Source organism: Melanerpes formicivorus, unplaced genomic scaffold (genome assembly GCF_026170545.1).
Source record: "Melanerpes formicivorus ecotype bairdi unplaced genomic scaffold, bMelFor1.0.p_v2 SCAF_2, whole genome shotgun sequence".
Lineage (NCBI taxonomy): Eukaryota > Metazoa > Chordata > Aves > Piciformes > Picidae > Melanerpes > Melanerpes formicivorus.
Genome location: NW_027142354.1, coordinates 31,457,918 through 31,473,017, shown reverse-complemented (window position 1 = coordinate 31,473,017; position 15,100 = coordinate 31,457,918). Strand labels below are relative to the sequence as shown.

General features: G+C 36.6%; 1 protein-coding gene across 12 annotated transcripts in view; it reads left to right on the top strand.

Moving 5' to 3' along the window:
• The window catches only part of RGS7 (regulator of G protein signaling 7), a 315,923-nt gene that overhangs the window by 282,003 nt on the left and 18,820 nt on the right, over positions 1-15,100 (top strand). For 5 of the 12 annotated variants that reach the window (XM_068155272.1, XM_068155218.1, XM_068155226.1 and 2 more), the window contains 3 exons: positions 1,858-2,044; positions 5,718-5,807; positions 7,065-7,118. In XM_068155272.1, the coding sequence (XP_068011373.1) occupies positions 1,858-2,044; positions 5,718-5,807; positions 7,065-7,118 (331 nt within the window). Of the gene's footprint in view, positions 1-1,857; positions 2,045-5,717; positions 5,808-7,064; positions 7,119-7,921; positions 8,003-13,105; positions 13,160-15,100 lie in introns of all 12 variants that reach the window. The other 7 variants (XM_068155265.1, XM_068155245.1, XM_068155255.1 and 4 more) reach the window with 4 other exon arrangements.

The window sequence follows — 15,100 nt, the reverse complement described above, 5'->3', positions numbered from 1 at the left end:
CTGACTTTGATGCACATGAATAATCACTCCAAGAAGATGCACTTGAAGGGTTAGCTCTGCAGGATATACACTTTTAAATGCAAATATCAAAGCAGCTTAAGGAAGCCAGAGTGGGTTGCCCAAATTTGACAGAGTGAACTGAATTAGAGTTTGTGAGCTGTACAGTTTCTAAACTTGAGTTATGAGGCCTCTATTATTACTGCATTGCCATCAAGATGCGTCCCTAGGTGCTGTGCAGGATCTTTGTTCACACAGCAATTTATAGAGATAAGTCATGCTACAGATAATTTTTGAAACCAAAGTTCTTTTGTTGGCACAGACTCCCTTTGTGACCTTGGAGAAGCCAGTGTACATTACTACATTATTAATATATTTGCAAAACTGAGACAATATTTCTTTTCTGTCTCTTGGAGAATCTTAGAGCTCAATAGACAAAAAGATTGTGCTTAGATACTAGGGAAATTGAAGTGTGTAGAAATACCTGCAATAGTCACCTCAACAAAGTGCAGGTGACCATAATGGCTGCGCTACTGAGGAGTTTCAAAATAAGACTATGAAGGACTAATTACTTCCCAGTAGTAAACCATCTCAAGTGAAGAATGTCTTTCAAGAGGAATACTTTAAGGTTTCCTTTGCTATGCTTTATTAGCCTCTCCTAAGAGTTGTAGCAATAACTATATTAGAATTTGGACTGAGGAGTGGTATAATTTTGCTTTTTTTTGGGGGTCTTAGTACGGTTCCACTCTTCCTCTCCCCAGTCCCATCCTTGTTTAACTAAGTGAAGGGATATCAGTGTGATCTCACAGTATAAGCCGTGGGGGAACATTTTAATGCATCCACATTATTTGTCAGTCTTGTAAAATGCAATTTACTTCACAGTTAACTGACTTCAAGGTTCAACTTATTGGTTTCATAGGATCAGCTGTGTCAAAGCAATAATGAAAACTTGTGATGGCACATATTGCATATTTAACAATAGCAAACCATAGCTGAACTCTTGCAGGAGGTAGAACACTAAGTGGTCTGCACCATAGCTAAGCATGGAATGCTATTTGAATTTGGAATTATTTTGTGCAATGAGAAAATCTGAACACCCATACAAGTAATAATGATAAAACAATCATAACAGGAAATGAAAAGTGATTAGAAAAGCTTATAGCTGGCTTAGCTGTGATTGTGCTAACCTCCTCCAGTCTTAAGTGGGAAGGCTACAATGAATTGGCCTGCACTGTATGTGACTGCCTGATTTTGGTTTGCACAGCAGAAGGAAAGATAGAATGGTAATTTCCATTAAACATTTAAATAAAAACATGCATAGAAATTCAATACTGGACAAAAAAATTCAATTGTAGCAAGCAAAACAAATGCTTTTCCACTTTATGCATAATTTGTGGATTAATAGTAGCAAAATTAAAATTACAGTTTATAGTTTAGCAGGACCCAGAGAAGTTCACGTAGATAGCAAGAACATAAGCTTGTACTAGCTTTTGAAAGAATGTCAAAAAGCAATAGATTTATAAGCTATGTAAACCCTTGTGGTTAAGGTGAAATTAAATCTGTTTAATTCCATTTACATGGAAACCTTCTCATAAGCAAGATACCCATATATATGTAATGAAGGATTTGCCAACTGTCTCACGAAGAGGCTTGTAATAATTGCTCTTACGATGGATTGATTGCCTGAGACAGTATACCAGAATGTTGACTCCAACATAAAAATCACAGATTTTTCTTATTTTACCATGTTTTAGATGAAAACTTCATATACTTTGGGGTCTTTTAAGAATGAAGAAAAGTGAAAGCAATTCATTAAGGATTATAGTGAACTGGAAGTCAAGATGTAATATTGTGTCATAGGTTCTGGTTAGCAGTAGAAGACCTGAAGAAGAGGCCTATCCGTGAAGTTCCTGCTCGTGTCCAAGAAATCTGGCAAGAATTTCTTGCTCCAGGTGCACCCAGCGCTATCAATCTAGATTCAAAAAGTTATGACAAAACCACGCAGAATGTAAAGGATCCTGGAAGATACACATTTGAAGATGCTCAGGTCAGTTTGCAATCCTGTTTAGGAATATCTGAAATAGATATTGGCTAGTGACATTTATATACAACAAAACCCCCATATATTTGGGGATTAAATGGTAATGCTCTGTTTCCTAAAATACCATTTTGGCAGTAAAAATGGGTAACATTCTTTCTTTCATGAGGCCTGTGAATTACTAAAGCTCTTAATGAAACTTCTATGCCTGATATAGACTCTTCAAATAGACCAAAGGGTATAGTGCAGTGAAAATAATATTTTCATGTTCCTGTTTTCTTAATTTTCATACTCAGTTACATTAAGAAAAAAGCTTCACACTCACACACGTTGATTCATACTTCCCAAGATCTGTCTCTGAAAGGCTTTCCTTGATACAGGCTCATTGCCTGTTCTTTCAATAAATGCGCAAAAGTGTTGTTGTATATTATTAAACTGCTCTCTATAGAATATTAGGAAAAGATCCTATAGAGTTGCTTTTCAACAATCACTATTACAGCGGTAAAGAACAGTCTATAAATGTCTTATATGGCTTTTGGGGTTTTGATTTAGTCATGGTTTGAATACCATCATCAAAAGATACTTTTGACCAGAGCTAGATATGTGAAGATACTTAAATTTTTGAGATTGGAAGTTAAAAAAAAAAAACAAAACAAAACAAAACAACAGAAACCACCAAAGAAAAAAAGTACTACTATATTAAATGCAACACTTAATGTGACTTGTAACAATATTTCATCTTTGCAGACTTCTGAGAAAAGCAATAGGTAAGAATTGGGCTCAGTAAAAGGAGCAGAATTAGTACCAACCTCTCTTTTTCATCAGTAGTCCAGTGATGAAAATGTAAAGTGAAATGGTGTCAAAAGGTGTGGTTGAGATCTTTATTCCTACAGAATTTCCTACAGCTTGATTATTAGGTCATCATCTTGGGAGTCAGGAGGTACTGCTTCAAGCTTCACAAAAGAGAAAGGGAATTTATCAGGGCTTTCTGCTTTCTGGGGAAGTGTCTCTGGCCTAAATAGAGGGGGAAATAATTCTATCACCTTTTCATTTTGCTAATATAATAATAGCAACCTATGATGCAACAACAGAGTTTTCATTAGACATATCATAACCACTGTTTTAAACTACTATACATTAAGCCAAACGCTGGTTTTGCTTCCATCTGCTGACCCCTTGGAGACTTAAGAATGCAGCATATAGCAGAAATAACTTACACAAATACACAGTCTAGGAAGATGAAATATTTTTTAAAAATATATTTTTGCAATTGAGTCAATAAAAGACAAATTCCTTGAAAGTATTTTTTAATAGGTATAAAACTTCAAATGCATTTTACTTCCAGATCTCTCTCCTCTCTTCCCCCCCTTACCCTGGCCTTCGTTTGTGAAAGATATGGAGTACTCAGACTTTACACAAGCAGGACTTCCTCATGTCATACTTCTGCTTATCTGATCCAATGCAGCATAGAACTCAAACCTAGAAGCCTCCATTTCTCTGGAAAAAGGAGGCAGATTGTACCTGCCCTCTTCTGACGTGAAGTTCTGAGCGCACACCTTTATGGAGTGCTCCACATAAAGTAGCACAGTTTTGTCAGAAGCAGGACTAGGCCTGCAACAGGGTCCTCACAGCCATCCAGTCAGGAAAGTCATCACTTATAAGCTGTTCTGGCAGTTGGATAGTCATTTAATTGCAGATAAAATTGTCATGAAAAGCATTTCCTGACTTGAAAGGTGGCACCATGGAACTCCATATCAAACCAGAATCATACTTAAATACTTAACACTTCAACACAGTGTTACCCTTTCCTGCATTCATTTCTTACAAAACCTTTTTCAGCTTTGGGATATTCCTTTCAAATGTTTTTCCATCTACTTTTCACACAGAAAACAGTGATCCATGCCTGGGCCAGCAAACTTTCACTGGGGAACTGGGAATGAGAATTAGATTATGAAAATTTCTGAGAATATGAAGCCATCTGATAATGTTTTTAACGTTTCTGATAAAGTTTTAAATGGTCAAAAAGCCAGAAACCTGTACTTTCCTCATACTGAACAAAAAAAATAGACCAATTGTTTTAAATAACATCCAGCCTCAATTCTTTCCTAATGTGTCCAATAACAATCTAATACAGCCTAATTTATTCTTGCCTGTACATGGTTGGGTTTGCATAGAAATAACATTTTAATGTTCTACTGGTTTGAGTTTTAACTGGAGTTTAAAAGCTCAAATGGTAACAGATTGAGCTTCCTCCCCCCAACCCCCTGCTTCCCTTTTTCCTGGTAAGGTAAAACAAAAAGAAAAGGGTAGGGGAAAGGAGAAGTAAATTCACAAAATAAATAGTCTGGAATCCATTTGGAAGTAAAAGAGGTAAATTTTTAACACAATGTATTTATATAGCAATAACAGGGAGGGTTCACAAAGTCAAGGGATAAGGATAAATGGGGACTACACAAAACCAGGCCATCGGCCTTTCTGCTACCTGTTGACTGCATTGGCTGCTTTTGTACAAACTGAGTGGAATAAAACTCCCCAAATGAGACAGCTTAAGTTCTGAGTATACGCCAGAATTTCTCTGCTTACTGCAAGAAATACAGTGAAAGTAATTTAGAATAATTTCTGGAGTTTCTAATAGAACAAAGCATTTAAATCAGCTTTAATTTTACCTTATCATGATTTTCAAGCAAGATGGCGTGTGCTTTTTTTTCGCTATTCAATAATTTTATGCGGTACCAAGCTGAGAAACAGCATTTACTTCACAGTTTATTTGCTGCATCTTGATTACTGTGCTGAGTTTCCTGTAGTAAAAAATAAACCAAAAATAGCTAACCCAATTCAGTAGCTTCCTTAAAAATGTTTTTAGACTGTGTCCTACATCATAGATTTTTATGTGTTCATATTTTACAGAACTGAGAATGTCCTGAAAAGAAAAGCTCTATAAACTGCCTGTCTCATTTGTTTTCTCAATAAGAATTTCCAAATTTTCATAGGCCTCTGAAAAATAAATACCTTGGAAATGAGATTATCCTGGAACTATTTTCAATTTGCATATGTGCATTCCTTTTTATATTGGAATATAGTATTTTCTATTATTTTTCATATATTTACATATAAAATTAATGTATTTCTAACATTTATTTAAATTTATATTTTTCTATATATTTATATCTTGGTTTGGATAGGAGACTAAACATCTGTCAAAGGATGTTTTCAAGAGTAGCTAGGAGATTCCCTTCCTAATTAAGCACTTATTTACAGTGCTAAATTTAGTACCCTTTACCCAGCCTTTGAAGTTAGAAAATCATCTCCAGAAACTAATTCAGAAAATCAGGTGTGGAAGGATGCACAACTCCTTATTCAGTCACTTAGCTAAACTGACTAGTGTAAGGGAAGTTTGAAACTGGCCTTGCAAATTCTTGGAAAAATAATTCCATAGGAGAAATAGAGACTATAAATTAAAGAATGGTGTGTTGTGTTCTTTATACATAACACACAGGTGTGATTTCTGCTTTAAGAATGAAGAATAATTCAGCCTTAGCTTCCGAACTGCAACCTCCTATTCTATACTTCCTATTCAAAATACTGATAGCTGGTATATGTTCCTCAACTAAAACATATGACTACCTGCTATTTTATATATATCTTCTTTTATGGGCATAACAGCTCCTTCTTTCCCTTTCAGGAGCACATTTACAAATTGATGAAAAGTGATTCTTATCCTCGTTTTATACGATCCAGTGCCTACCAGGAGCTGCTACAGGCCAAGAAAAAGGTATTAGTCCATCTTGCCTTTGTCTTGCCACTGTGCAAAGCGGTGGTTATGTTTGCAACAATACTCAGTCTTCTCTCCCCTGTGCCAGTGCAACTAGATATCTGGTAGGTGACCAGCTTGACGTGTTTGAAGGGTCACATACACACAGGAGTTCAATATACATATATGTGTATATATCCTGCATGCGGGCATGTTTCAATAAGTTAATCTAGCAAAACTTATTTTTATTTTTACATCCCATATTGTACTGTTTTCTCTGTTATGAAGCACCTTAAGTTGCAAAGTGCTTTACAAATACATTAAAAAAATAAAATAAAATCCCAGAAGAATAGTCTTTCATGTTTGCAAGTTTGCTTATGTAATAATTGTTGTTCTCTTTATTCTATCTATAAATGCTGAAGAATGTGTTTAGAAACAAACTTACTCATATGAATAACTTCTAATTTCATCTATAAATATAGGGGCTTCTTAATTCTGTTTATTTCCCTATTATTACATGAATAGTTTTGAGTAGGATAAGAATCTGACTTGTAAGACTGATCATGTCACGCTCCGGCAAACAGAGACTCATGTCTTGGTATGTAACATTTACTTAGAAAAATCCAGATTATGAAATGAGTTCTGAACAGACACAGCCCAGAATATGTGGAGCAGCTTGTGCAATGCAGATTTCTATAATAATAAATTATTTTAGCTGTGGGTTCTAAATAGTAATCTCCTTGAAACAGTTGGGAGCCCTGTGCCTTGCAAAGTCAGGGCCCCAGCTGTTACCTGAACAAGGTAGTTATTAGAACCATAGAATTCTAATTGTTTATAATGACAACTTAAAATTATATCAAAGTGCTGTGTGATTTTGTTTTTTTGTTCAAACATTCATTTCTGAAGATCCAATAGAGAGAGAGATGTTGAAAATACCAGAAAGCTACAACTGTCCGTGTGAAGTCCTTAAGTTTGTGAATGTCAGTTCATTAACACAAAATGTGCACTTCATTATTTCTTTTTATTTTCAGTTTTCCTTCTAAAACAAACTAATTTGATTCCCATAAAAAAATATTTTTTGTCAAGTACTGTATCTGTTTTGCCCATCCCCTGTTTTTCAGAGTCCCATTTCATACCCGTGTTTGCTTCCTGACATATACAAACTTTGTTTTGCAGTCCATTGTTTCATCAGTACTTGTTTTCTACTCCATTTTTTCGTGCTTTTCTTTTCCCCTTCATTTTTCGTTCTGTTTCGTTTTTATTTATTTTAAATTTAAGTTGGAAAACACTCTGGATCGTCGAACATCTTTTGAGAAATTCACTCGCAATGTGGTAAGTTTATTGCCTCGGAAGACAAGTAAAACTTGATGGGACGTCCTTCTCCCCTCCCTCTCACTGATACCTACTTTCCCTTTTGCTTCTCTAGCCTGGCAGTTAAAAAGTGTCTTCATCACAGTTTGTGAATTTTCCCCGGAATGACAGCTTAATAATGTGCTTTCAACCCCTCCTCCCTAGTCTTTTTCTCACTGACCTCAGTACTGACACATGAAAGAATGGACCTTTGGGAGCCATGCTTTTTGCATTTGGAAGGGTGAAATAAAGGGTTTTTTTTATAATTGTAGTAAAAAAATCTGTTAAAATTTACTTGATGTTGTTCCCTTTTCTGATGCCTCCCAAAATTCTAATTCTAACATAGTTTAAATGCATTGGATGTATATTCTGTCTCCTTCATATTTTCCTCAGAAAGAGTTTGTTGCATTTTTTTAAAGCTAGACATAGGGAAAAATAAACAATAATAAGTTCCCCATCTTCCTTAATGTCTAGTGCATCATCTTCAGGACCAATAATTCATGCCGATGATGCACAATGGTTTGACTGGGATTGCATTTAGATAATGGACTACAAGATCTAATTTTATATACTTTTTTGAAATATTTAATTTTCAAAAGCTATTTCACAAAGGTAAAAAACATAAAGGCTGGTAAATTTGCTGTGGGCATTCTCTTGCCACCTACCAAAAGATCCACTGACTTCCAGATATGTGGGATTCTTTCTACTTGTCCGGTTTCTTTGGATTTATTTTTTTTTAATGGTGAAAGTTCAAACTAAAGCACTCAACGCATTTATTTTTGTAGGGCAGAAACATCCCTATTTTCCCATGCCATAAAAACTGTACACCAACACTGAGGGCGAGCACTAACCTGTTATGAAAAGAGGTAGAAAGATCTTGGATTATACTCAAGTTTGTCTGCATTGTCTGTTGAATTGTGCAGGTGATGCTGCTGTGTGTGTGTGTGTCTGTGGCTTTTTCTGTGACCTGGTTAGTGGAGCTGTGTGCATCGAAATGAAAATTATGGGAGCTTTCAGCAAAGGTCATGGTTTTTGTTTTCTAGTTTCTAGGGAAGGGGAAACAGTTCTGAGAAACTGCCTCCCATATAATGAGGCTCCAAAGAATTTCTTCAAGTATTCAAAATATATATATATATATATATATATTCTAGTAATAATTAAAAAAAAAAAGAAGAACCATGCAGTGAAATAATGAAGTTTTGCAAGTCTGTGGGAATATCTCACATGTTACAACAAAACTGTAATTCTTTAACTACTTTCTTATAGGTAAAGTTGTCCTGTAATATGCTCTGAATCCACCCTAATCAGGAAGAAATTTGGATTCAATGGGACAAAGTCTGTAAAGGACACTAAAAAGTAAATAAATAGCCCCAAAGGAAACTATCCCAATATTTGAAACAAAAACCCCTATGTTTTGCATGGTGATGTTGCCATAGCATGTTGCAGTGTGATTTGTGTGTTGTCTAAGCAGGTTAATCTATAAACCAATGTTGTGTATGATAAAATTATACATGATATTTTCATAGAAAGTTCCATATTAATAAAAGATCCTGTGTTACTAAAAGAGAGTCTAAAGAGTAGGTGGTATATCTGGGACTTCTGAGAGAGGCTTTGTGCCAGTTACAGTGCCTGGCAAGCTGCAGTATCTATGTTTCTTCAAGGGAGTTTAAACAGCCCACAGATCAGGAATTGGTTATTGTAAAGAACGTGTAAACATGTGGCTATAAGGTGAAAAATAGCAATGTGCAGACAGATGTGAGGAGAATACAGTGCAAAAAGAGGAAAATGGAAGACAAACTGGGAGGCACTAAGATGATTCTCCACTAATCCCTCTCAGAGCAGCGTTACTGATAAACCAGCAGTTCTGTGCACAAACACTGGAGCATTATGCCCTGCAGGCATGCCTGATTTTTATCGTGCTAATCCTCAGGGCAGAAGTACCAGAACAGCAGGATGCCAGAGATGCAAGGCAGGCCCAAAAAACCATCTGCAAGCTAGAAATGGGAACGAGGATTTCTGGATATGAAGCATCAGTACTTCTTCAGTAGAAGAGAGCGATTCTTTTTTTTTCATGAAGCAAGCTATAAAACAAAAAACTGTGGGTTTGCGTTTCCTCAAATTACTACCTGTGAATCTGGGTGGAGTCTGTCAAGTTGGGTCAGGTATGAAAGTAAAACTTGCCACTGCTAGATCTATATTCTCTATTAGATTGGCGGTTCAGAGGTTTGCAAATTAATTCAGAATGTCAGGATGCTCAAATGCAAACCTATTCTCCAAGACAACTGAATTCACATCAGTGCCCCCAGCACCCCTTGCCACCAGGCATCCTTGTTCTTCTATTCTCATTCTCAGTTGATGAGTTGATAATATGTAATTATCTACCTTGGTACAGTGGTTCCAACCAGCAGGGATGAGGGAAACATTTTTCAGAATATTCTACAGTGTTCTGATTAACTTGTTCAACTTCAAAGTGAGGGACTGTGGTATATGTCTGTTCTTCTGATTAATACAGAAAATAGGGGTGAAACAGGTCATCTACAACCTAGATAAATGCTGCCATCTCTGAGTGATTTAGTAAAATGAAAATTAGTTTTCTTTCTCCTTTGATGGTTGGACTTGATCTCGAAGGTCTTTTCCAACCTGGTTAATTCTATTCTATTCTAATTCTATTTAGAAAATGTAGACTAATCTTCACTGTTTTGTATATCAAAGTGGGTTTGTATTGAACTAAATTAGACATCAGGGTTTGCTACTTGAAATGTTTTTAAAAACCCAGTTGCCTTGATTGTGTCTAGGGACTGAAGCTGAGGAGATGACCTTGTAATTCATAACCTGATTCATTAAGATGGAGTCTACAAGAGGCTCCTGATCAGTGATAACTGAAGTTGTACTTGCTATGAAAAAGCATTTGTTAAACTAGAAAGTTTAGAAACTTTGTAAAGGGCACGCCCCCTGTACTGTTTCTGCTTCCCCGGACATCTCAGCCCCTCAGGTTTCTCTTTGGGAATAGTTAAGGTGTAGTGAACTGCAGCACCCCAGTAAAGTGAATAGGGAATTAAAAGTGTAAGTCAGGGAGTAAGAGAATTCCAGTGCTTGTTACAGTAATACAAAAAGGAAAATCAGTTGTTTCAGTGGCATTGGAAAATTGACACTTGAGGAATTCACATGGGGGAAAAAATCCATATTACCAAAAAAAAAGAAAAGTTACAAAAATCTGGAAATGTTCTCTATGTATGTTTCTGGGGAACAAGTCCTTTCAGGCAAATTTGTCCTTAATTTCTCATGTGCATGTGGGATTCATGACAGTGGCAGACTGATAGTCTGAGCAGAACACCTTTGTGAGCACTAGCTTGGTGCTTAGCTGCAATCACCAGTCTGGAAATCTGAAACAAAAGGATGTCATTTACAGGGTAGTGGACTAATTTAATTTCCACCATATGCAATTTTTCTTGTCCCACAAGGAACCAAGTTAGGAGGGCAAGAATGTATCAGACCTGTCTGGAGGGAGACACTCCACCATGGCTACAGACACCACTGATAGTCTTAAGGATTCATTCATTACTTCTCAATTATAGAGAAGGCAAAACCTGTGCTTTTTGCAAGTTTGTAATATTTTATGGAACTACAACCAATACAAAACAGTCCAAACTCACATCATATATTAAACTAGAGAGCCATCAGATGGTAATTATCATCACTCACAACCTCATAAACAAGACTCCATTTAATAACCAATAATATTGGTGTAATGGAAAATCTTATGTTAGTAACTTCAGATGGGTGTTCAAATTCAAACTACCCCATCTGGCAAGTTTGTTACTCACAGATGAGAGCAGCTCATCAGTACATGTAAAGACCAGTGTGAAAAAAGAAAGAAATTGGTGAGGGACCTTTTAGGGTATCAGGTTAGGATGGGACTAGGGGGAATGGAAAAAAAATAAAAATGGGTAGATTCAGATTGGATGTTAGGAAGAAATTCTTCACCATGAAGATGGTGAAGCCCTGGAACAGGTTGTCCAGGAAGGTAGTAGGAGCCTGATCCCTGGAGGTTTTTAAGGCCAGGCTGGATGTGGCTCTGGGCAACCTGATCTAGTGTGAGGTGTCCCTGCCCATGGCAGGGGGAGTGGAACTAGATGGTCCTTGAGGTCCCTTCCAACCCTAAAAATTCTATGATTCTATGATTGTCACTCAATTTAGAATGAGTCAAACAGGAACACAGTCACTTAGCTGCTGCCTCCTGTCTATGGACCTCTCAAGGCAATGATACAGCTCTAATGAGAAATGAACAGAGGACTGCAAATCCCTGTGACAGACCCAAATTCAGTAAATGCTAACTTCCTTCTCTTCTCACATGTCCAAAAGAGAAGTGCACCTGGGTGAAAGCAGCATCCTGTGGTGGTGTGGAAACCTAAGCAGAATCCTAACCCCATGTGCTAGAGGAGCAAAGGCTGCCTAATCTCGGACAAGGACTTACTGTTTCTGCACCTGTGCCTCTCCAGATGTGTTTCTGTCAGGGGCTGTTTATATACTGACTCTGTGTGTATGTGCACTGCAACATTACTTGGGAGCTTTTGCTGCCTATGCCAGCTGAGCTGCTGGTATGTTGCAGGTGTGTTGCACATGAGCAGATGGGGAGGGGTGAGAGCAACAAGGGTTGATTTCCATTTTGCTCACATCAGAGATCACACTGTTTCTCTGTTACACCTGGTCAGATATGTGGAATTCTCATTTCTAGCTCTACCAGTATCAGTCATGGCATGGAGCATCTGTGCGGGCAATAAAGAAAATTGAAAATGAGGCCAGCAAGGTTGCTTAGCAGAAAGGAAGAGAATTAATCTTTTAATAGGAAAGGACTTGATCTTCCTCTAGCATCCATTTCAGCTCCAGCCCCTATATAAATTTCATATTGATTTCTTATAAGCCACATATGTACTGAGGTTGTTACTTACTTGTTTGCTGGATTATTTGAGATGTTAGTGTCACACTGCATAAATAAGTCAGCACATTTGTATTTTGCAGCTCATACATCTGTACAAGGTTATGTAATTTTACACCAAAATTCTGTAAAAGCACAGTCAGAAGAACAACTCTATGTTAAACAGTACATTAAGGTAGGGACTGAACACTGAGGCTTGTACTTCTTCACTCCAGCTGCTGTTCTTCCTCCTCATACTCCATTTCCCCTGTCACGGTATGTGCACAGGATTTTCTTTTAGTTTGTGTATTATTAGCAAAATTGTTAAGCAGTTTCAATCCGTGTGTCCAAAGTGCACCAATTAGCCAAAAATCCTAATCCTGTTTAGAATTTAGCCATAAGTTTCTAAATTTTGATGGCAACATTGTATGGAAAATATTGAGGATCTCCTTTTCATTCATCAGACAAACATCTACCACTTCTTTCAACTTTTTTTCCAAGTGTTCTTTAATCTTTTTAGCACTGGAAACATTTTCCTATGTGTAATGACTCTCATGCTGCACCTTTCAAATCTGGCCTGTTAGATATACTTACCCAGATCAAAGTTTGGCTGATGGACATATTATTAACATTGTGTCTGAAAGAAATAGGTAGGCTCAGCTCTTAATGTTACAACCCACAAGGGATGATCCTTACAGCAGTTTGTAAATTGAGTAAATCTGGAATTCTCCTAGAAGTGATAATTATAAACCCTATGATACAGAGCTAAAGCAAAAGTATATTCTGGAAGTTTTAAACAGATATTCTATAAACTGAAAACCAATAAATCCCTGCAGCTCTGGATAAGAAGGTGGGATAAATCTGTATGTTGGGCTGCTATGGATTCTGTGTATTAAAAAGCTTATTTTCCCAATCAAAGAACTAAGTATGATTCAGAATGAACATGGAAGATCTCTTAAAGAGGTTGTATCTTGTAAACTTTCAGTTTTCCTATTACAACATAAAAGAGAACTGCTAATACCTGAAAAAAAGAGCATCCATTCTTGTTTTTCAGGTGGAGAATTCATATCTGTAAGAAGTGTAATGTTCTGTGAGGCAGGAAGAGGAGGTAAAGACCATTCAGAGAAACCCTTATCACTGTAGGGGTTAGGAGAAAATATATCCAAAGACCAGTAATAGGTAGGGAAAAAATGTGTCATGATAGCTTACCATGTCTATAAGATAAAATTCAAATAATATATAGAATAAGATTATACAAATCAGATAACTAAGTAGCAACTAGATTTTGGCCTGATTTTAGGTCAAAACTTATTCAGTTTACACTAGTTTACTAGAGTTGATTCCCAAGATGATAGAATTTTGCTATGCTTCATCTAAAAGTTTCAGGGAATTTAGAATTCATAAATAATGAATTGTTGTAGATAAGAATAAAAAATTATTACACACATTTTATCCCACAAGAAGAGTTGGCCAGCATTGTAGTGTGTTATTGAACAAATTGTTTGGAGACTAAACAGAGCTCCTGGTTCAACTGTTTTAATTATCTGTTTTGTGCAGGTCAGTAATAAAGGGAACTCATACATATTTACAGAGAGTAGCCAGGCCTGCAGACCTATGAAATTAATCACAAGTTACTTAATGAAAGGCAAAGATTGGCATATGCTAAATATTTTCTGAGCTTATGTCCAAGGTGGACATTCATGAGTCACCGAACAAAACAATTTTCAATATGCTGTTTTAAGTTGCATTCCAGTGCCGCACAGGTGTGGACACATTTTTTATTTTAATAAGGAAAAAAAAAGGCTTACTATAACATCTTACCTGTTACAGTAGAGGAAAACATAATTTCAGGCTTAACATACTTTCAGCTTACAAAGAATCTACGAATTTAATATAGGTAGAAAGCGATAGAGTTAAATTTAAACATAGAGAAGAGAGTGTGATGGGAAGGACACTTTCCACCTATCAGAGAAGAGAGTATTAATACTGACAGATGATATAGTGAACCTGATGGATGAGCAGTCTAATGCAACATTGCAGATCATGTATTTCCTTGAAAATTATATTATAGGGGAAATATTCATCCTAGTCTGTTCAACTTGTATTATGCAGCTCAAAGAATAAAATATTCTTCCTTTTGTGAAGACCCACTCTGATTTATTGCATTAGAGCAAATGCTCAAAACCAACTTACAGAATCCTGTAAGCATAATTTTAATTGATAGTGACAATAGATACTAAATTGTGCAATTCCACAAATTACAATGCAGCAAATTACTTAAAAACTCCTTGATACGATAGAATACGTTCATTTGCCATACATCGCAGAAAAAGTACAATAAATGTAAGAATCAAATATGTAATAGAAAAGTTAGAGCCACTTTACATTTAATGTTTTATGATCTATTTGTGCTACATTATCAGGGTATGCCTATGATATTTTGAGGAATGATGTAAGCTTGCCATGCCAGCTTGGCCTCTGTTGGATCAGAGCCACAGTAGGATGGCCTAGGAGAGCTGTTAACAATGTTCACAGCTTTTGTCCAGCTCAGATAAAGCTCAAATCTGACTGAAATATACCATGGTGACATACCCTACACCATCCAATTCAAACAACTTCAAAGCACTGTTACACCATCACATGTTATGCATTTGAACAATGTTTCTAGAGACAGTAATCTCATCAAAGCCAATAGTTGCATTCATGAGAAAGTTGCTTTCTTGCCTACATGCAATCCACCTTTTACTTTCTTAGCTTAAAACATCTTTTTTGTCTTCCGTGATAGAACTACTGCAGTTTTCACATTGATTGCTTGTAGAAGCCTTCTTCAAGTTCTGGGTATGACCAACAGCAAAAACCTCAGCATTAGTTTGTCATCAGCTAAAACCAATCACATTCAAAAAATGGCCTTTAAAGTCGTTAGATTATGCTGTGAAACAATCTGGCTGGCTGGCAGTACAGGTGTTGTGTTTTAAGTGTAAGGGCTTCCTGTGGTTAAAGATTTGACAGACTCCAGTTGGTGCCCCTAGTTATTTGACAGTGATGTGGC